At 28.6% G+C, this 24698-nt stretch overlaps 1 protein-coding gene and 1 long non-coding RNA gene across 2 annotated transcripts; both read right to left on the reverse strand.

Moving 5' to 3' along the window:
* Positions 1 to 4264: 4264 nt before the first annotated feature.
* Positions 4265 to 5205, reverse strand: LOC145163108 (uncharacterized). The gene is made up of 3 exons (XR_013739564.1): positions 5060 to 5205; positions 4501 to 4649; positions 4265 to 4427 (listed from the first exon to the last, which is right to left on the reverse strand). It is a non-coding gene; the product is annotated as an uncharacterized LOC145163108 (long non-coding RNA).
* Positions 5206 to 17186: 11981 nt separating this feature from the next.
* Positions 17187 to 23360, reverse strand: LOC145164818 (protein FAR-RED IMPAIRED RESPONSE 1-like). The gene is made up of 9 exons (XM_079083488.1): positions 23304 to 23360; positions 22119 to 22205; positions 21592 to 21697; positions 20944 to 21266; positions 19141 to 19552; positions 18699 to 18904; positions 18104 to 18520; positions 17693 to 17795; positions 17187 to 17596 (listed from the first exon to the last, which is right to left on the reverse strand). The coding sequence occupies exons 1-9, from the start codon at positions 23358 to 23360 to the stop codon at positions 17187 to 17189; spliced, it is 2121 nt and encodes a 706-aa protein (XP_078939614.1).
* Between the last annotated feature and the right edge of the window lie 1338 nt (positions 23361 to 24698).

A 24698-nucleotide genomic window follows, 5' to 3' on the forward strand; every position in this document is an offset into this window, starting at 1 on the left:
CCATGACAGGAATTGGAGATTTAAGATTGAGAAAAAATGGAGTCCGACCACCACCAGCCTCATCTGGACCAACGACACCGCTACTGGTCGGCTGTAACATCCCCAACGACCACCCCTCACCACTGCTCTTGCTTTTATTTCTCGGTTTCAGTCCTCCATCAAGCACCACATAGAGGAGGGACAAGGGGTTTCCGTGTTGCTTCGCAACCATCTTTTTCGATGAGGAGCCTGACTTTGGCTTCCCCTTCCTCTTTTTTTTTTTTTTTTCTTCTGATCGTATATGAAACACACGATACACACAAGCACTTTTTTTTTTGTTTTATGTTCTTATTCACTGCTTCCAATGGAACATGAGGCAAGCAGGTTTTGATTTCCTTTTTTTCTTCTTTTATTTACTTATTTTACTATTTAAAATAACCAAATCTAAAACCCATTAATATTATTTTTTTTCTTTTTTATATATTTTATAATTGGTTGATAAATCAAATAACAATTTATGTTTTCGTGAATGAATGTGCTTTCACCATTTTCTATATCTTTTTTATATAATTTAAAAGAGAAAAATAACATAACTTAAAACACAAGCCAAATAATTATTTGTAATTGTTGTTATATGGATATATTTTTTATAATCATTTTATATATTTATCCATTTATATTAAATATTATAAATATTACATGTATTTGTGTGTGTATTTCTGTGATGTATATGTTTCTTGCTAAATTCATTTTTCTATACCAGTATATAAAATTTATATTTTGTATTTTACTGGTCTTTCACTTTGTCCCATTAATAATTTATTTTTTTAATTTTGTATTCATATATGTTTCTTATATTTTTCCTTACTTTCATTCTACTACATTGTATATTTCATTGTACAATATGCTTATTTTATCATTAGTCTTGACCCAAAGAAAGTACATTGCATTACATTGTATATTTTATTGTACAAGATTATTATTTTCAGTTTTGTGTTCATATATGTTTATTATATTACTGTCATGTTTAACTTGTCATATATCAACATATCAATGTTATTTCAATAATTTAATCTCATTTCCATGATTTATTGTTTTTTTTTTCACTATACTCAAATGTATATTACATCTTACAAACTCATGATTTTATTAAATATCTAAATTTACAAAACGTAAATTTGATATTCATAATAGATTATATATTTATTTTAAAACAATATTATAAACTTACTAACCAAACTTCTATTCTTGTAAATTAATAATTTTTTTGCAAATATTTGATTAGTCATTACCGATTTCGAATTATAAAAACTGAATTTCTTTTTGTCAATCGTGGTTTCACGGATTTAAACCTAGAGTTCAAAGCAGGGACGGATTAAAATTGTTAATTTTAGATAAATATGATACTCTCACAAATAAAACTTCCAATGTCGTTTATAAGGACGTTTTTGGGAATTTATAATACTTTATTGTATTTGATTTATTCATATTAATTATAATATCATTATTCTTCATTATTTCTAAAATTTGATATCTTTTTTTATTACACTATCAAAAGTATAATTCTATTTCAATTTATCAACCGTGGAGTTCCACGGGTTTAAACCTAGTATATATATATATATATATATATATATATATATATATAGAGAGAGAGAGAGAGAGAGAGAGAGAGAGGAGAGGAGGGTTCAATCGAGAAAAAAAAAGGTTGAGAATGGGGGAACCATTCTTAGCCAATCATTTAATTAGCTAAAAAAACGCGCGGTGGCAAACTTGTAAATAATCCAAATATATTAATGAGCGGTGACAAATTTGTAAATAACCCAAAAACATTAAACCGTTAGGGCACTTGAGTAATTTCATCACACATCAAATTTCGACAGAAAACCATCATTTCCCTCTTCGATACCCCATAACACAAAAACCATTTGCAGAAACATTCAGTAACGTAAACGATTCTCAACATCGATAAGAGTAAAAACGAAGAAAAATGTCTTCCGATGAAAACATGAACGAAACCATTTCCTCACTCTTGACTATGAAAGGTAACCATCGGCGTTTTTTTCTTCAATTTTTAACGATTTCTAATAATTTCTAAAATTATCACTTGATTGCTTGAAATTTTTCGTAATCTTCGTTCATTATTACTTGATTTATAACTAAAAATTTTGTTTTTACACTGTTCATTCTTCAAACTAGATTGTTTACTTCAAATTTTGTGATAATCGTTCATTCTCGTAACCCTCCCTCGTTATTACTTGATTTACTTGAAATTTTTGTAAGAATCATCCATTATTAATTGATATACAAATGATTTTACATCTTCTCTTCATTTTTCATACTTATTCACAACTTTCTGTCAAAATATAAACGTTACTTCACATTTCGCTTACGTTTTCCTAATATTAACTACTTACCATTACAGAAACAACACCAACAATGAAGCATATATATAAACGAAAAACAAAAACAAATCAAAAAGGTAAATAAAATAGTTATTCCATTAAGATCTGATTAACTTAGATGTGTTTTGTTTACTTCTGAACACAAGAAAAACTAATATTCAAATATGAATACAACAAAAATGACTTATATATGTTCTATTCACATATGAATAAAACATACAAATTCATATGTGAATAAAAAATATGAATATATATATATATATATATATATATATATATATATATATATATATATATATATATATATATATATATATATATATATATATATATATATAGCGTACCCGCGCGATGCGGCGGCGGCGATTTGTTTTATTCCGGCGATTTGTTTCCGAACGAAAGTGTCATTTCGGCGATCGTCAAATTGTTTCCTTTCGATAATCAGCTATCTCTAGAGGGGCAACAAGTACTAATTTCCGTCTATTACTCTTTATCTGCTAGCGGACGACGATTAGATGAATAGTTTATTTTTGGCTAATGGTTTCTGGATGGATATTCATTCCCTTCCGACAGATGGTTTCAAGATGCAGCGGCGACAAATAGTTTTTTTGGCGAATATTTTTCGGCACTGATTAGTTACCTTTAATAATTTTCATAGATCATTCCGGCTTATAAATATAAGTACGTTAGCGGATCAAAATAAAAATAAAAATATATTGGAAATCATTTATAAAATAAAAATAGACATAACTAATATTAGGTAGAGGTAATATACTAAAATGACTACTTTGTTTCAAATTTTATGAAAGCAATCCTTATTTTAATAAAAGATTAATTGATATAAATAAGATGATTATTTATTTGATTTGTTTTATAAAACACAACTTACTACTTTGATTTTTTGTATGTTGTAGATATTAAGATTTATATTTGTGGAAATAGGTATGGTTTGACTAAAACATGAAGTTAAAATTTTAATCGTTTGATTAAATTCCTAATAACTATATATTTCGTTCAAAAAATCAACTTTATCTAAGGGGTTGACTAAATGTCTTATGAAAAACTATCATTTAGACAGAAAAACTCAACTTGAGATTAAAATCTAATGGGTTAATTAAACATTTTATGAAAAACTACAATTTAGACTCAAATCGTTAAAAGGTTTTGAAAAAAAAAATCTAATATTATTAAGTTAAAATAACTAATGAAAAACTATCATTCATAACTTTCCTTGGTAATTAAAATTTCTTTGGTAATTGATAAATTTTCTTTAATAATTTTTGTAATGGATATTTTTTGGGAAAAGTTTTAACATAATCTATCAACTCAAATATGCTTATAGTTTCATATAAACTGAAAAGGAAAAAAAAACATAATTCACATAATTTAAAAAGAAAAACAAAAATTTCACAAAAATTGAATAGAAATTAAAAACAATAAATCACATAATTAAAAAAAAGAACATCGTCAACTTTATTTCTTTGTCGTCTTTCATATTTCAATCTGCAAAACAGGAAGAAGTAAGCCCCCAACAATAAATTCAATTTTTTTGTATTATTTGCTTTTCTCCTTATAAATTTAATATGATCAATCAACTTTTTAGTCCAAACACACAACAAATCATTATTGGTTTAAAAAAAATTACAAATTATGAAAACTATGATCTTGCATTTGATTTGAGAACACTGGAACTTTGACGAGAATGTATTGCAAAAAAATATTTAGACCATTAAATGGCCATAAACAGTTTTGATGGTATCAATGTAATGGAAAAAGCAATCAAGGCCATAATTTTTATTCTATTTCATTATGTAAATTATACTTTACAATTAAACATGTTAATATAACCTAACCAACATGCTTCTTTAGTGAACGCTTTCATGTCAATCCGGTAGAAAGTTTCAACAAAAATATGGAACAACTCAACAGATATGATAAAAAAACTGTCCAAAGTTCAAATAAGATTTAAGAAATGCTAACAGAGCATTCACCTTTGTGGGTTTGATTCAAGCATATTCACATCGGTGGATTCATCGCGAGTATCTAAAAACAATAAATATTTTTAGTAACTACACAACCTCACAAAAAAGAAAAGAAACATGAGTAAAATAAGTACCTCATTCATGTTCCCTGGGTTTGAAGTAGATTATGAATTGTCTGTGAAACAACTGGATTTTGCATAGATGACTCATTGAATTGGGATCAACAAGCATAATAACAATAACAACATCAATGGCATCCTGGCAACGGTATCCACATCTACACCTACAGATCCAACCATGATAATCTTGATTTTAGCATATCTATTAGCATTGAATCCGAAGTAAAAAATTGGAACATATAACTTATAACCGCCTGTGAATAATAATATGCCTTTTCATCTTAGTTGTGATCAACATGAAATTTGGAGTCCTTCTAAAGCAAATGAACAAATCAAGATTCAAAGAAAACAAATATGTTGAAGGTCTAAGAAAAGACAAATAAAAGGGGTATCAACTTAGAAATAAAAAACCCATCAACAATATTCGCATATATGTGAAATCAAATAGTAATACAATTGATCAAAAGTAAATTTACATACTTTAAATGAAAAAAAGGACATAAAATGTCTACAAATTACACATACCAGTAGAATCAAAACCACAAGATGGAACAGTAATGAGTAAAAAGCTCACCTTCTGGTCAAATGTGGTGGTTGTCACATCTTTTCATTATCATTTCTTCTTCCTATGTAGTACTTATAAACATCAACATTAGATACACATACGTATAGATACAGAAACACACACATACATACATACACCTACATATAGATACAGACAAACACATACAAACATATACACACACACATACATGGACACCTACACATACCTCTGCATCGCATTTTTTTCTACCATCGTCTCCAACCTTCTTCAAACCTCCAATTTCAAGTTCATCTGTTAAGCACACACATAATTCAGATCCTTCATGTATTCAGGTTTCCACTTTCCAGGTCCTAAGATTCTAGACTTAAGTTCTTCAGAAGAAAACATTTGTATTCAAAAGTAATATACCAATAATTAGATCTAGAGAAGAAATCCATCAATGAAGATCAAATCAGAACAACATCCATTCATCACCTAAAAACCCATACAAAAGACTATATCAGTTAGCATGTTGAATGATTTATGTATAATTCAAATATTTAAAATAAATTACAACCACACAAAATGAAATAAATTGAAGGTGTCATCTTGGTATGTGTATTCTGATGGTAACAACAACGAAGGCACAATAAGCTGTTTTGGGGCTGAACCTTGCGTCCTCATTTTCTTTGTAAGAGCCCTAATTTCAGACCATTCAAATCATTTTGACTGAAATTCTAGTTATTTGATATTGACTGAAGTTCCAATTATTTGGATTTGGGTCAAATATCGGTTAACATACAGAACAACAAAATGAAACCAAGTAAAAAAACAAACCTTTCCAGCAAAATCTTGGAAGAATTGAAGTTTCTTTTGATTCCTAGCACATAAAACTGAAAACCACAGCAAAATCGGTAAACAAACAGACCATTATCGTTAAAAAATATGTTAAAGGCAAGCTTACCATGATTTCTCTCTGATTGAGGCGTCTCTTGCCCAAAAAGAGGCTGATGTGCAGACCTACGAAATCGACATACACACATAATTAAACATACATGCACAGTTAATCATACATATATAGAGATCTAGACCCAAATGCACTAAATCCACACAAACATAAAATTAAACCTATACCTGTAGAGAGAGGGTGGTGGTTTTCAGCGAAAGACAAAGAGGGAGAAAGCGAGAAAGACCAAGGTGTATTGACAAATCTGAGGCCCATATCGATTAAACGATACAGAATCTTCATACCTGGGAAAGCTATTATTCAAAAAACCATATCTTCAAGACCTGCTATTGAGGTTTGGAGAAAAAGGGGTTAAAATAAACTACCAAAAAACAAAATATAAACTCAAAAAATCGATCTATACCTCAAAAACTCCAGCTTAGATTTGGAAGCTTTGATTTGTGATTCCATTTGAGGATACAAACAAATAAGAAGTAAGAAAAAGGAGTCGATTGATGCAGTGGTGTTTAATCGTTGTTGGGATGCAAGTTATCTCTGAATCCACTGTAATCGTTGCGTAGGTGGGGATGGGATTTAGATGATAACCTGAACAATTCGAGATAATCGGTGTTTTTAGAGAGAGAGAAATAAAGGAAATCAAGAAGAGGATTCTTACCTGAATCGGAACTTCTAAGAACCAGACATGACCAATGAACAAAGGATTTGTTGGCGGTCCAACATAGGACATAATGAAGGAGAGATTGCTAGCGGCTAAGGTTTTCAGGAAGAATGGTTTGTCCTGATGTTGAATGGAGCGAGCGAGAAAGAGAAATAAACGCCATTTTGGTTCCAGACATATGAAAATTCGATCTCAAAAATATTTGAATTGTCCGCCTTGGATTATAACACGTTGGAAATCCGTGTGACAGTCCTGTGTTTTTAATCCCCACCATTCAAATAATATTCAACGGTCCAGATCAACTTTCCTTGTATTTTAAGATAACATGCTTAATTTTTTGTACCTTTGCCTTTAAAATTTGTACTTAAGACATTATTATGTATGGTTTATATAATGGTATATATATATATATATATATATATATATATATATATATATATATATATATATATATATATATGTTTTATTCAAATATTCATTTGTGAATATGTATGTTATATTCATATATGAATAGAACATAATTTGCTGTCATATATACAAAATTCAAATATGAATACAACAAAAATGACTTATATATGTTCTATTCACATATGAATATAACATACATATTCAGATGTGAATAAAAAGTATGAATATATATATATATATATATATATATATATATATATATATATATATATATATATATATGTTTTATTCAAATATTCATTTGTGAATATGTATGTTATATTCACATATGAATAGAACATAATTTGCTGTCATATATACATTATTCAAATATGAATAAAACAAAAATGACTTATATATGCTCTATTCACATATGAATATAACATACATATTCATATGTGAATAAAAAACATGAATATATATGTTTTATTCAAATATTCATTTGTGAATATCAAACTCATTTATCTTCTACTCACTATTGAATGAAGGTAAGAAAACTAACATTTCCGATAAAGATTCACCAACAATGAGAGAAACACGATCAATGCAGAAAAATCAAAAAGGTATAAAATACATATCATATCTTTTATATCCCTGCTATAATTTATAAATAACTTGTATATCCCACCTATAATTTTCTTCTATTAACATATGAATAATTCAATCTGTATATGTTTTATATTAAAAAAAACTATTGAATTCTTGTATTCATATATGAATAAATATATGGCTTAGCTTTGTTTGTATTCAAAAGCTAATCATATGTGAATGGAAACAAGTACCCATACCTTTATGTTGTTTTGTTTTGGAACAACATAAATATATATACATCTGTTATATTCATTTATGAATAACTTATATATCCCAGCTATAATTTTCTTCTATTAACATATGAATAATTCAGTCACAATCTAGATATTTTTATAATAAAAAAACTATTGAATTCCAGTATTCATATGATAATAAATGTATATGGCTTAGCTTTGTTTGTATTCAAAAGCTAATCTTTATTGAAACAATTATTCATACATTTATGTTCATATATATATATATATATATATATATATATATATATATATATATATATATATATATATATATATATATGTATATATATATATATATATATATATATATATATATATATATAGGGAAGGGTTATTTGGAAAACAAAAAAACCCTAAAAAAACCCTAAAAATTATAAAAATGCATAAAAAAATACCAAGACATCACAAAAAAAAATTTTGAATTTTTTTATCAAAAAATCGCAGCATTTTTTACAATTTCGCTGAAAAAAAATAAATAAAAAATCATTTTTTTTTTGTAAAAAAAAAAAATTTTCAAAATTTTTTTTCAACGATTTTGACCTAAAAGTTGCGATTTTTTGAAAAAAATAATTCAAAAAAAAGTTTTGTGATCTCTAAGTATTTTTTTTATGCATTTTAATGATTTTTAGGGTTTTTTGTTTTCTATAGAACCTAAACCTATATATATATATATATATATATATATATATGTATATATATATATATATATATATATATATATATATATATATATTGTGACAACCCGAAATTTCTATCTTGTACAAAACCCTACATTTCAATCAATGTCAGACTTGCTTCTGCTAACTTTTAGCACTGTTTAGAGTCTGTTTGAGCATTCTGAGCTTAGTACATCAAAAGAATAAGTAAATGGAAGTGCCAATTGAAATTGTAACCTATCAAGCAAGCCATAAGCCCTCAAAAGAGGAGTTTACGGCCAAGGACCATGAGTTTACGGCCGTAAACTCATGGTGGCCGTAAACTCCATACTATATATATGATCCTTAGTCATTTTCAATCATTTTCCACCCTTCCAAGCCTAGAAATCGGATTTCTCTCCCAAGGATCATAGTGTTTTTGCTTCCAAACATCAAAAATGTAAGTAAATCATTCCATCTATGTGTTAATACATCACTTCTCCTTGTTTTACTCTTGATTTCATCCACAAATTCATCTTATTGGGTCTAGATCTTCAAGATCATCAAGAACGCCAAGAACACTTAAGTGTTTTGGGCCGAAAACACCCCCCATTTGCCTTCAAAACGTAAGTACACTACCCTTATCTTGTTGTATACTAGAATCACATGTTAAACATCTAGAAAACATCAAGAAATCATGATCAAAAGGGTGTTTACGGCCAAGGCAATCTCCCTTGGCCGTAAACCCTAGTTTGTGGTGCAAAGTTGCCACAACACCTTCCTAAGCTTTGAAACTAAGCCTAGAACACTTCCAAGATGAGTATAGGACCTTAAACATCAAAATGGTACAAGATACCATGAGTTTACGACCGTAAACTCATAGGGCCGTAAAACCATGGGCCGTAAACTCATGGGGGTTTACCCGTGGGACGTAAACTCCAATGTGAGGCCCTACAACCCTTAGATACAACCCTTTGTACTTCTAGCACTTGAATCAAAGTGTTTTCTATGTCCTAGGGTGTCTTTACTTCCATCCAAACCACTCACTACAGGTGAGTTTATACCCCTTAATCAACCTTTCAAATGATTTTAAATGCTTTCATGGGGGGGGGGGATACAAGTTGAAACATTATTGTTATTATATCAATCACATGTGATTAATAACTGTCAAACAAATGGATTTACTATACTTTTAACTGCTTTATCAAACAAACTACTTCAAAATGTTTATCAAACTCTTTTACATAATAAACACTTTATGAAACTTGTTCTTATATGCCAAACCTTTTTCTTTTAACTTTTCAAATGTATATATTGTCAAACCATGTCTAATGCATACATAGTTATATAAGTAAGGTTTGAAGGACTTAGAACTGATAACTCACTTTATTTCCTGTTCCTTGTTTGGTTGTGGACTTAGAGTACCCTGTTGTTTGTCCGAGTGTCGTTTGATCCTTAGTTATATATTTTGTATATATGTATAGACATAAAAGCTGTTATTTCAGTTCAAAACACTCAGCCATACAAACAACATTACTAGTAAACTATAATAGGTATAGTTTAAGAGATTACTACTCACTATTACTAGTACAACGAAACATACAATAGTCAGTACATTTATGAGTCATTACAAACGTACTATAACGAGAAACAGTACATACTATACACTATACAAGAGAACATACTATAATGAGAAACTAAGAGAACTAACACTATACCATACAGGAGAATATACTACACAAACATTAGAATACGATAATTAGAATGTGAAATACTATTTTCGGATACAACAAGGCATTGTTGTATCGTATTATAACCAGAGTCTCCTGGAGGGAGAGCGGGCATCGTGTGTATAGATCTATACGGGAGAGACACTCCCACACCCCGACTGCTAGCTACAGTCCCAACCGGTAAGACCAAGGGGTGACAAAATGTCACCTCACTATTTTATGACACTGAAAGGCCGTCATGTATTCAGTCGTCAATCAGCATGGTTACAAACTAGTTCACATCTAAACCTTTAATTAATCGGATAAGAATTAAAGGCAATAAGACTCCCCAAGGAGTATAGTACATTTAATACGACTTGGAGTCTTCATTTTATCACTTTACAGTCAGTAGTGTCACTGCTGAGATAAAACGTTATTTTCCCTATTGTATTTACTTTGTGATCTTCTCACATAAATGTTAATGTAAACTATATTTTAATAATGATAGCTATACTTGGGAAAACTCATACATTTACAAAAGAACAAACATACAAAAGTCGGGTCTTGGTAAAGGACTACATTTCAGTAGAAAATATAGGATTTTCTAGGAAGTATAAACAATTGCAACTTTTACAAACATTTCAAAAACACTTACATTACGTTGTTACAAACATTTTCATACAAACCATGGCACTAAATACTTATGAATTCACCAGCTTTAATGCTGATAAACTCTTTCAAAATAACTTGTATTCTCAGGTCATCAGTAGACAGGTACCGATGAAGCTTTTGAGAAGATGGAGAACATTCAAGACTCATCTCTTATTTTGATTCATATTTTTGGTGTCTTATAAACTATACAGAACACGCTTGTATTAAAATTATGTTATTAATGCAGTGGATGATGTTGTTGCTTGTTTACTATTATGCTTTGTTGTGATACTGTACATGAAGTCCTCCGCCCCAGAACGTTTCCGTCGTTTCGGTTTTGGGGTGTGACATATATATATATATATATATATATATATATATATATATATATATATATATATATATATATATATATATAACTGTTATCTTCATTTATTCATTTATGAATATAAAATATTTTCTTTGTAAAATGTATTCCAAAATTATTTATATTCTACTCACTAATTCATGAAGGTAAGAAGATTTGTATTTCTGATAAAGACCCCACAACAATGATAGAAACAGATTTGAAGAGGAAAAATGCGAAAGGTACAAAATTCCTATCATATCTAATATATTCATATATGAATAAAATTGTATATACTAGTTATATTTTTGTAGTAAATAAATATTCATAAATCAACGAGCATATATCATATTCATATGTCAATAACTTATTCAAATATTATATGTTTTCATTTACCAGATAAAAAAGAAACAAAAACACCAAAGAAAAGAAAGCATCAAAGAAGAAAAAGTCCATCAAAAAGGAAAACTCCTGAAAAACGACAACTACATGATTCAGAATCAGATTTTGAAAGTAGTCGTCCATCAAAGAAGGTAAAAAAAAGGAGTCACCAATCAAGAAAGAGAAAAAAAACTAGTGGTAAAGGAATTTTACTCGATGAAAAACAGATGTTCACCAGAGGCATTACTATCTATAATCCTTGGGTTGAGCAAAAAACAAAAAGAGTGTGTAAGATCTATGGGTTTTGGAAGTTTGCTAAAAATGAAAATCACAGATATACCACTGAAGCTGGGATTTTATATTCTTCAAAAATTTGATTCTGAGAGAATGCTGATAGATTTTGAAGGAAAGGAACTGAAAGTAACATCACAGTCTGTTCATGACATGTTGGGCATTCCAATAAGTGGAACCATACTTACACAACTTGATCAATGGCCTAAAGATGATACTAGTTATGATGAATGGAAGCAACAGTTTCAAGAAGGATCAATCATCCGATTGAATGCGATCAAAAAAGTTATCGTTAATACCACAGAAGCTGATTTCAATTTCAAATTGAACTTCTTAGTTCTTTTTGTCAACAAATTTTGTGAGTCAACATCAATGGGAAGATGCAACCTGTTTCCTTTGAGTTATATTTCAAGAAAAACAGATATCAGCAACATAGATTGGTGCAGCTATGTTTTGGACTGTCTTGTCAAAACAAAGAACTCATACATACCATACTCAGATAACAGCTACTTTGTTGGACCTTCAGCTTTCTTGGTGGTAAGTTATTATAATGTTTATACTCAATTTTTAATAATATTAATTATTCATAACTGAATATCACATATTCATATATGAATAAGAAAAATATACTTGTTCACATGTAATTCTTTACATTAGTTATTCATATATGAATATTAATCAGTTATCATTTATGTGCAGTTGTTCTATGCTGATAACATCCACTCAGAAGATTTAACAATAACATGTAAACGTCCAACAATTTGTTATTGGAGTTCAGAGAAGATTAGATATCGAGAGACATTTGAACAAGAAGAAGGTAGATTTGGACTTGAAGAATTAAATGAAGAATTTGTTAATGAACAAGATGAAGGAGATACAGATCTTGAAGACAGTGATTCTGATAAAGATGAATATCATTATGTTGAGGTAATTAGTTTGAACATGTTAATAATATATGATTACATTAAATTCTTATATTAATCTCTAATCATACTTCTTTTTATTACATAGGCATATGAATCAAAAATATCTAAAATGCTTAATAGTTTTGAGAGGATGAAGGAAAAGCTGAATTCAAATCTCAATGATGCGATAACAAAGTTCCCTAAAAAGGAAAGTTTTAGGATTTTCAAAGAAAAGATGACAAATATAATTGTTGGAGAAAAAACTGAAAGCACAACACTTTTTGAATTTCCAAGTAATGAAACTGGAGTTGAAGGTATCAATTTGACACCAATAATGGGTCAAAAAACAAATGATCAAAAAGAAAATGAAGATGAAGAAGAAAATCATGAAGAAGAAAATGATAATGATGGAAGTCAACCGGAAGTGGATTACTTGCTTGATTCAAATGAAGCAGAGAATGAAGCAATAAATAATGATGGAGATAAGAATAAAAAAGAAAGTGAAACTGAAGTAAAAGAGAAAGATGGAAAGAACAATGAAAATGACAATGATGAAGAGAAAAAAGATGATGATGCTGAAGAAACAAATAATCATGAAGAGACTATTCAACAAACTTAAAATGAAAATTTGTTGGATAAAGTTGTTGACAACATTGTGGATAATGTCCTTGGAACTGGATTTTCAAGTTTAAATAGTCAAGAAGATAAAATCTGGAATGACCCTGAAATGAAAACTATTTTTGATAATATTGATATAGGTAAATTTTGTCTTACTTTTATTTTTAAAAAAATATGTAAAAATATTAATACACGATAACAATTTTGTTTATTAAATTTTGACCAGGGTCACCAATGACTAGAAGTAAAACTAATACTCTGATCAGTCAAGTTATTCAAGGTATGTTACAATCAACCTATTATTTATTCACTAATTCATTAATTAATTATATTTAATAAATAACATTAAATGGATCTTGAAGAAAAGGAAAAATCAGAATGTGTACATAAACAAGGAAAAGAAGTTGAAAAAAGAAAGGGAGATGATACAGGTAAATGAATGATTTAAAATATATTACAATATTTATATTGATTGTTTAAATAACATTGTTTATTCATAAGTGAATAATACACTATATAAACGAGTAAAAAATATAAAATATTCATATATGATGTATATGTTTAGGCAAGGAAAACTATGAACATGGAAATAAAGGAGGAGCAGAAGCTAAGAACACGAAAGATGCAGGTGAAGATAAACAAACAGAAATTGAGAAAGGAAATGCAGAAGATAGAGGTAAATAGTTGATTCACTAATAAATGAATATAATAAGTTTTATTATTCACAAATAAATAACACAATATACGAATAAATACAAAATATAGTAGTACTTATTCATAAATAATGGTATGCATTACGTATTCATAAATGAATACATTACTTATTCACAAATGAATTACTTAATCAAATTTCTTTATCTTTCAGGAAAGAAAAAGTCAGAAAATGAAAACAAAAAAGGACAAAAAGCTGACAAGACAAAAGGAAATGAAGGAGGTAACAATTTGGAAAAACATTTCAAAATATAAAAATATATTATAATTAACTTACAACTATTTATATGATAAATCTCCTGGCATGCAGATACTCATCCAAGTTTTAGTCTAGGTCTCAGTCAAGACTCATATCAAACTTCAAGTAAAAAATCCAATGAATCTTCACCAAAAAAACCACTTACAAAGAAACAAATCAAAGACGACCATCACAAGGTTGTTATCAGATTAGCAAACAAAAATGTTCTTAATCCAAAACCAATCTCTGTAGCAATTCCTACTGACATAGGACCATCAAAGCATGATCTGGATGAACCAAGGGAGAAGAAGCTTGTCGATGCTTTCAAATCACCTTTCAAATGCAGAATAATAGACACAAAACCTAAACTGACACATCAGGAGAGTATTGTCTGTGCGTGGTTGTTCAACTTGCAATGGAATACATCGTGAGTAACTTTATTTTATAGAGATTCATATATGATTATTATATAGATAATAATGTATGACATTTTGATTATATATTTGCAGAGATGTGGTTGTCCAGAAAAAATATGGTCAGATAACAAAAAGAGAAATTATGGAAAGTCTATATGCAAGCACAAAGATTTTTGGAGAAGTTTTTGACACTTGGGCTGATTTACTTAACCACCAAGAACTGGAAAGGGATTTTGGAAATTCACCATACAGACTCTTCTTGAAAGTTGCAGTTTCTGTAAGTTTATGTTCTAACCTTAATTTCTTCTTTATTGATAAATGAATACACCAATATGATGTATTCATTTATGAATATTATATTTTTTTACAACTGAAGTTCACATATGATTATACCAATATGATGTATTCTTTAATATGATTATGTATATTCAACTGAAATTCACATATGATTATGTATTCATCTTTGAATAAAAAAATCAAAAATAAATATCTTTACTATATACTTATGATTATTATACGAACATGATCTATTCATTTATGATTAACAATTTACTAATCCTTCAAAATTATATTGGTTACAAACTGCTTATCTAACTTCAACATTGTCTGATGAAAGAAAGTACGAAAAATTCAAGGAGCACTTTCATAACAGTACCGATGGGTACAAAAAAATCTTGAACATAAAAGATATTGACATGGTATGTTAATTAAACTTGTTTTTTTATATATATATTTTATCAACAAAATACTTACCATTATATACATAAAAATAGGTATTCTTTCCAGTTGTTAGAAGTGCTCACATTTTTGTGATTGTCTTCAACTTAAAGAAACCATCAATTGAAATTCTGAACAACAGTGCAATTGAGGGGGATTATGAAGGGAAATACGGAGTACTATTGAAACCTTTGGTATGTACACAATTCACAATAACATAAAAGAACCAATTTATTACATATCTAACTTTTATTTTATTTAATTATCAGAAAAATTTGTTTGTGAGATACTTTAAAGAAATAAACCATCCAAGAGCAAATGCAATCTCGAAAGAAAGTATCACACCCCAACGACTTGAAATGCCATGGAGAACAGTTAAAAACAAAGTTGATTGTGGGGTGTTTGCAACGAGACATATGGAGACCTATATGGGACAACCACTCTCAAAGTGGAAACCAGGCCTTCATAAAGAAAGTGCAATTCAACAAACTACTTTAGAGAAGCTCAGGCAAAGGTATGCACACCGAATGCTAACTTCTGAAATTAACATGTTGAAGGCTAAGGTGTTGGATCTTGATGAAAAATATCAAAAAGTTGAATTCAAAGTGTGTACCGATCATGCATACAAGGCTATGCAAACAATTCAAAAAAGGTTAAAAGAATATTGATGATTGCTTGTGATGAAGTGTGATGCTATAGAATAGTTTGTGTTGAAGATAAATGAATTTGAAGTACATGTAAGATGATTCTACGAAACAAGTTTTAAATGGTTTGTTAAATGTTATTGAACATCGTTTAAATAGTTTGTGAAATGCTTATGAACAAGTTTTATTATCTTGTGTTGAATGATTGTGTAATAGAAACAAGTTTTCTTATTTCTGTCATTTTTTTATATTCAAATATTTTCAAAGTTTATTTCTGTTTATTCATAAATGAATACGAATATGATATATTCATTTATGATTAAGTTAGGAGTAATATGTCAGTATAACAAAGTTCATATATGAATATAACAAATTTCAGGTATGAATATAACTTATTTATTAGTAGAAACAAGTTAGCTTATTTCTGTCATTTTTTATATTCATATATTTTCAAATTTTATTTCTCTTTATTCATAAATGAATACGAATATGATATACTCATTTATGATTAAGTTAGGAGTAATATGTTAGTATAACAAAGTTCATATATGAACATAAAAAATTTCAGATATGAATATAACTTATTTATTAGTATAACAAAGTTCACATATTTATATTCATTTATACTAGTTTTCAATTTTATTTAAGTTTATTCATAATTGAATACCAACATTGTATATTCATTCACCTTTAATATGTAAATAACAACATCTTCAATGATAAATGAATCAACATATTATGTATTCATTTATGAATAATTTACAAATAATATGTGTATTTCACATATAAATTTACCATATCAATATAACTTATTTAATATAACTTATTTAAAAACAAATATGATATATTCATTTTAAAAGAACATATATTTCAAATCTCAATTTACCATATCAATATAAATGTGTATTATTCATACATGAATATTATTGTTTATTGTTATTATATGCATATATTCATATATTCATAAATGAATAAAACCAAAAAACATAAAAAAAAACCCTAAATGTCTTTTGTTGATTAAGCAGCTGCAATTCTTACTGGACATGTACGTAAATTGTGAGGAACTCGTTTTACACATCCTGAACACATTCTATGTTCTTTTTTAGAATTTTCATATACTACTTCACCTGCACTTCGAATTCTTTTCTTGATTCCAGAAACTTTATTGCTTTGAACTTGAGGAACATGAATATTAATCTCTTTTGGAATAGGAATAGAAACACCCATAAGCTTGCATACGACTTCACCATCCGTCTTGCTTCTCAATCCAGCAGATGTACAATCACTCTCACTCTCAAATTCCTTCAACAACATCTGTTGTTTCTCAGCAAACAAAGCCAATTTCTTTTTGTCATCTCTTACAATATCCAAACATGATTCAAAATTATAATATGAATCATTGACTAGCTTCACATTCTCACAATCCCCTGAATCAGATTGAAGAGAACTAAAACGATAATTTCTTGATATCACATCCTTTCTCCATCTTTTCAGAATGTACCTTTCAGGAATTTATTTCACACCACATCTCATCATTATTGTAAAAGCATGTCTGCATAAAACACCCATACGCTTGAAATGTTCACAACTGCAATTTATTTCTTTCTCTTCAGCTTTTATTCCAACCTGATAAAAAAACATAATAAAAAAATGAAAAAACAATTTAAACAAAAATTAAACATGTACATTCATATACTCATATATGAACAATCATATCTAAGTATTCATATATGAATATATATAAACATTACATTTTTCATAAAAAAAACTATTAAATTACCTTAAATTCATTTTTAAATTCGCTTTTAGTGTTGTTGTGTTGCACAATATAAATTTCCCACCCATCTTCAATACCAACATACGAGTATGTACAGAAAAAAACTTGCTTTATATATTTCCTTTTGCACCTCAAAAAATAATGTACTTATATAAACCTTTGATGCTTGTAGTTTTATTTCTCGAGGTGTTTGCATTTTATATGATGCTTTCTTTGATGCCTTATCAAGCTCTCGTTGAGTATTCCTTTGCTTTTGAATGGCAGTGTCGTAATTCATCATGAAATTCAAAAGTAAATTTCCACTTTTTGAGTAGGTATTAAAGAATGAATTCATACTCTCTGACCTCGACGTAGTCTTCATCAAACCACACATTGCAATATCATTAAAATATCCAGGTATCCATGAATCACGTTTTGTAAACATGTCTTTAAACCATCTCGTGTCTTCAAGATTGAATTCCTTCATAAGCAAACCCCATTTCACCTCAAATACATCAGGTTTCATATTCATGTCCCAAACAAGCTTCGAGAATCTTTTTCTAAAGTCTGTGTTCGTAAATAAATCATCTGATATCTGTATTAAAACAAAAATAATATAAACTTCTATATTTATTCATAAATGAATAAATATGAATAAGTAAAATATCAATAAATATTCATAAATGAATAAGCTAATATTTGAAAAAATTAGTATATTCATCTATGAATAACTAAATACTATGTAACATATTTGAAATATATTAAAATATTACCTTGTTTTTCAACTTCTTCATTATATGCCACATAGATAATCGGTGCTTTGAATTAGGAAAAACATTCTCAATAGCTTGTTTTATTGCTGCATCTTGATCGGTTAAAACAAGTGTTGGTTCTTTCCCATAAGTTTTAAGAAACGCTTTAAGCAACCAAGAGTAAGACTCAATGCTTTCATTGCTTAGCAAACCCGCTCCAACAGTAACTGATTTTTTATGATGGTCAATAGCAGTAAATGGAACAAAAACCATTCGATACCTAACACACAAAAAAAGTGTTCATTTTTTGATGTATTCATAAGTAAAAATAAAAATATTCATCTATCAATACAATTACAGTATATTATTCGAATAATTTCAACAATAAAAATTGAACATGAAAAGTAAAAGTTAAAATATTCATATATGAATAAGCAATAAAAAAGTAGATAGAATAACTTACTTGTTTGTTCGGAAAGTCGCATCAACGAGATAACATCACCAAATTCAGCATAATATGCCTTCTCCATTTCATCAGCCCAAAACATACAGTCCAAAACATCATCTTGACAGTTAAACTCAAATGAGTAATTTGGATAGTGAGCTCGATGGTCATTCATTGTGTTTACTATCATTTGGGCATCTTTATAACCTATAACCCTGTTGATATCTCTCCTTAAATTTTTATAGTCAACTACTTTGGGCTTTACAAACTCATACCCACCTCTCAGACTTGCCCTCAACTTATGAGCCATAGTCGGGCCTATTTTTGACGTGGAAGCACGCACTATAAACTCTTTTTCTGAATATGACATTTGCCTCGCTTTTTTTAAATCACTTCTCTTCTCAAGTGTATGGTTGTGAAATTCATCAAACTGAAAAACTTTATAATATGGAGTTCCATACACAGATCATACTATATTATAAAGGAAGCATTTTTTCTTTCACCACATTCATTTGAAACTCCCATACATTTTTTCTTTCACCACATTCATTTGAAACTCCCATGACTTTTCAATTTCTTTCTAATAATGATTATAAGTTGATTAATAAGATTAAATAAATATCAAACCTAAAGTATAATCATATATAAACTAAATTTCAATATTAAAAGAATATATTTACTTCTACTTATAAAGTTATGTTTTTTAACTTTTTACATATTATACTAAATTTATTAGTTTTAATATATTTTTTGGTGTAAACCATTATCATTTTAAAGCTACAACTTTTGAACAATTTGTATAAAATATTTAAATTATAAACTTAAATATAACATTACAGGACCAACTTAAATATAAATTTTAGTTTAACTTAAAAAACCCAAATAATATTTTGTAAATAGTTAAAAGTGATAATTTGTAGTGTCTTTCTAATAATGATTATAATTTGGTTAATAAGGTTAAATAAATATCAAACCTAAAGTGTAATCATAAATAAACTAAATTTCAATATGAAAATAATATCTTTACTCTACTTATAAAGTTATGTTTTTACTTTTAACATATTATACTTAATTTGTTAGATTTAATATGTCGTTGTATGTAAACCATTATCAATTTAAAGCTACAACTTTGGAACAGTTTGGACAAAATACTTAAACTGTTAGTTTAATTATAACATTACAGTGTCAACTTAAATATAAATTTCAGTTCCACTTAAAAAAACCCAATGAATATTTTGTGAATAGTTAAAAGTGATAAATTGTAGTGCTAAATGCAAAATCTAAATTATAATATCAATTTAACTAAAATATTTCCTAAAGATATTTGTATAATCGTTAAAAGTTTTAAAATAAGTAGCATAAAATAACTTACAATAACAAAAGTTAAAAATAAGTCTATATAAATGATTATATTGTTACCTATAAAATCAAAAAACAATGTATGATGTTTTAAATAGTTATAATGATAGAAATTAAAATGTTAAGAAAAAAAATTTAAAATTAATTAACAATAACAAAAACTATAAATAATATTAAGCCATCTTTTATATTTAATTTTATTCATGAATAACTTACAGGTAGAAGTCATTTAAACAGTTGAGATAATACAGTTATAATAGATGTATATATTATCATATAATTCAAAATAATCAATATTTATATCAGTTTAGTATACGAATTATTATATCAAATTTAACAACAACGTTATTGCTATATTTAAAAAAACATATATTTGTAAAGATTTCAACTATATAGGTGTTTCTGCGCAACGCGCGAGCATTCGCCTAGTTCAAATATAATCTTTGCTTGACAACCAATAACTCTTGAATTTGAATTTCGTTTCCTCCTAACACCACTTGTACCCAATGTGTCACAAGATTTCTTTTTCTGTTTGCCACCACGATTACATATAACATGTTTCTTCTTTATAATCTTGTTATCAAAGCTTGACTGCGTGCTCAGTCTCACATCAAAACCACCAATTTTAGCATACTCATAATACATTTTGATGGCCAACTTTAATGATTTGAAGATTAAACCTTTAAATGGAATAAGTTGAACATGTACATCTGGCTTATGGACATGTTCTCCAATTATATCACCACAATATTGCACATCATCTACTGAACTCGAAGATTCGCCACCTAAAAAATATTAAATCTAAATCAATATAATAATGCATGAATAAAACAATCATATATGAATACATGAAATAAATATGAATAAAACAAAAAACAATGTTTATTAATGGATTAATAAAGCATTCATATATGAATACATAAAATTCATGAGAATTCAAAATATATAAAATAAACATAACTTATTCATATATGAATAAAACGAAAATACAATTATCACACGTTTATTCATATATGAATAAGACAACAATTTATTCATATTAAAATATTCATATGTCAATAAATGATAATCAACAAAATTAAAAAAACAAAATAATTCAATAACTGATACCTTCAAAAAATGAGTTCTCAACATCTTCTTCTTCTTCACTCTTACACATAGAAGAATACAAATCACCATCAATAACGCTAGAATTCGACATAATAAACCAAATGATCTGTATAAATAAACAAAAACAATCTTAATATCGAATATATCTCACAAAAAAGTCGTAAATATGAAAACCTGGTTAATTTCGAATATATTTCACCTCAACGTACAAAATATCTGAAAGAAACTTAAATCAACACGATCAGATGATGTAATTAAGCAATCTCTCTTAGTTTTGATCGTAAAAACTACAACGATATATCAAATTGAAAATTAAATCAGCTCCAATTTGAAATAAATATCTCAAACTACATAACAAAAATCCGATGAAACAACACAAATACATATTCGAAACTTGATAATCTTGATAATGAACTCCGATGAAACAACTCCAAAACGAAAATAATACGCGTAATTCAAAACAAATTATATAAAGCAATAATCTTGATAATGAACTCCGATATATCCAATTCAAACGATATACATACCTGATCAAATCGGAAACTGAATACGAAGAAGAAAACTGAAACACAGATGCGAAACTTCACGATTAATGGAAAAAATACGTATAATTGCTAACCGGTTATATAAAGAAAAAAATATTGATAATGAATTCATCATATCCGATTCAAACGAGCTAAATATATCATCAAATTGGAAACTGATAACAACGAACAGGTAAGTTCTATATAAAAACGTTGATAATTTACAAAGATACCCTTAATGAAAAATAGACACGCGCATTTTTTTTAAGGTGAAGATGTTAGATAAATGATTGGCTGAGAATGATTCCCCCATTCTTAACCTTTTTTATTCTCTCTCTCTCTATATATATATATATATATATATATATATATATATATATATATATATATATATATATATATATATATATATATATTAAAGCGCATGGCAAGTATTAACAATGATCTTTTGGACTTTTAATTTTTGCCACATAACTTTTGACTCATTCTGATATTGGCCACAGAAGTTTGAGTCATTCAAATATTGATCACACAGGTTTACTTTAGGCTCTACCCTTCACCGACTCTATCCACCGCCATCGACTTAATTGTCTTCATCCTTCCAGTCTCTTCTCTTATTCACCGTCTCTTCCACCGATTTTCACCACCAGCATCGCCCCTGTTCGACTCAGGCTTAAAACAACCTCACTGCTGATTGTACCCTCCAGTTCATCTCCATCTTCTCCAAATCCTCGATTACGGCTCCTCTCCACCTTGATCCTTCGTTGCTTCTGACTCTTGGGAGACGTTTTTGTTTTCCTGAACTACTCACGGAACTGCTTTGGTGATCGTCGGAGAAGGAGGCGATAGCAAACAAAATCTCAATCGAAGAAACTTAGGGTGCGTTTGGTTGTGGAAAATTTTCCAAGAAAAACAGAAATTTTGAAAACGCGTTTGGTTCGTTCAGTTTTCCAAAATTTCCAAGAAAATGAAAATTTTCAGTTTTCCAAATTGTATGTAAATTAGAAAAGTGATTTTTACAGTTTTCCAAAGTTTTCCAAATTTCTAAGATGGAAAATGAAAACACCCCCGGTTTCAACCAAACACGTTTTCTAAAATTTTCATTGAAAATTGAAAGCGAAAACTCAACTCTATTTTCTGAAAACATTTTCCTAGAAAATGAAAGCAATTTTCCACAACCAAACGCACCCTTAGGGTTTCTTGCTTTCTTCCCCACTTCAACACACCTTCTGTTTTAATATCCATGTTTTCTTATGGTTTCACTTTAACCTGATGGTTTAATTATTTTGATTTTGCTGGTGATAACAGGGGCTTATCCATATTGTCGGACCTATGGAGGAAAAAGCAGTCGGATGTGATGAGAGAGTCCGTCTTCATCTACCTTCTCCCTTTCGGTTCTTCCTGCTTCCATGAAAATATATTTTTTGTTTAAAATTTATGATATCAGATAAACGCCGCCTCTACACCATGTATCGTAATCGATTTGTCACTCATATCTGACAACATCAAAACAGTTATTCAATTCAATTATATCCCTTTTTAATTCAATTATGCCTTCCTGTTTCGAATTGGTGTTTCCTTCTTTTCGTCATCCTTCAAAGTAATTGTTTTTTTTAGTTTGGAAACGTGGATTCATACTCCAATGATCAACCAAATAAAAAGGAAGGTTGGTGTTATCTATGGTGTTATTAGCAGTCTCAATAAGCCCTATATTCATTTAATATGACATTTTTTTTAATCTGGTAATAGATGTTAGGTTGATCTGGTAATGGAAGCAATTATCTAATTTGTCAGCATAGTATTGAGATAGTTTGTAATTGATTTTGATTGGAACTTTTTTTTTCTGATTTTTATGACTGATGGCTGATGTCTTCTACAGGGGATTTGGACCGGAAACTGAGGCTGGTCTATATACAATAGGTCGTAAAAACAGGGGGAATCATGGATATCATGTCAATGGCCTTTGAGATTGGCCAATCTAGTCATGGCTATTACAGAGTAAAAATAGAGGTAAACTGGTCTGGAGAAGAACAACGAGTCGCAAACATGAAACTTGAACGATTCCAACGGGATTGGATATTTGGATTCCGTCCACCTAGCAGCCAAACATTGTATTTGGGTTATACAACTTGATCTCAATCCCAATGGTTGTAGTGGCAGTATGGTAAAACTCTCACAATCTTAAGTCAACACACACACTATCCACAAAAAAATGCAAGTACATTGTTGTTACTTACATTATACTTTCATTATACTATGTTATATATTATCTAAGGACTGGTCTGAAATGCAGGTCCGTGGTTTACAAAGCTATAAGTTAAAATTACCAAATTCCACACACTGATCATTACAAACAGTTGATTGTACTGAATTTTGCTTCACCAAGAAAAAGAGTATTTTAGACAATAAGAACTTTGAAGAAGAAGTTAGAAAAGTAAATCTTAAAATTGAAGGTGATCATATATAAAATATGTCTAAAATGAAAATGCATATTAACATTTTCCTTACTTTTTTATATAACATGTGACTCTAAGCATCACAAAATAGTAAAATGTTGATGTTACCCTTTTATACTTCAGACAT

Source organism: Lactuca virosa, chromosome 3, assembly GCF_052849685.1.
Source record: "Lactuca virosa cultivar CGN04683 chromosome 3, Lactuca_virosa_CGN04683_v6, whole genome shotgun sequence".
Lineage (NCBI taxonomy): Eukaryota > Viridiplantae > Streptophyta > Magnoliopsida > Asterales > Asteraceae > Lactuca > Lactuca virosa.

What these genes read in the sequence shown, in the direction of transcription:
- LOC145164818 (XM_079083488.1), bottom strand. Translation starts at nt 23,360, where the DNA reads ATGGATATTAAAACAGAAGGTGTGTTGAAGTGGGGAAGAAAGCAAGAA. An exon ending in TGAGAACTCATTTTTTGAAG is followed by an intron (nt 21,267 to 21,591) that starts GTATCAGTTATT and finishes AATATTTTTTAG; the next exon opens with GTGGCGAATCTTCGAGTTCA. An exon ending in GCGACTTTCCGAACAAACAA is followed by an intron (nt 18,905 to 19,140) that starts GTAAGTTATTCT and finishes ATAAAAAATCAG; the next exon opens with TTACTGTTGGAGCGGGTTTG.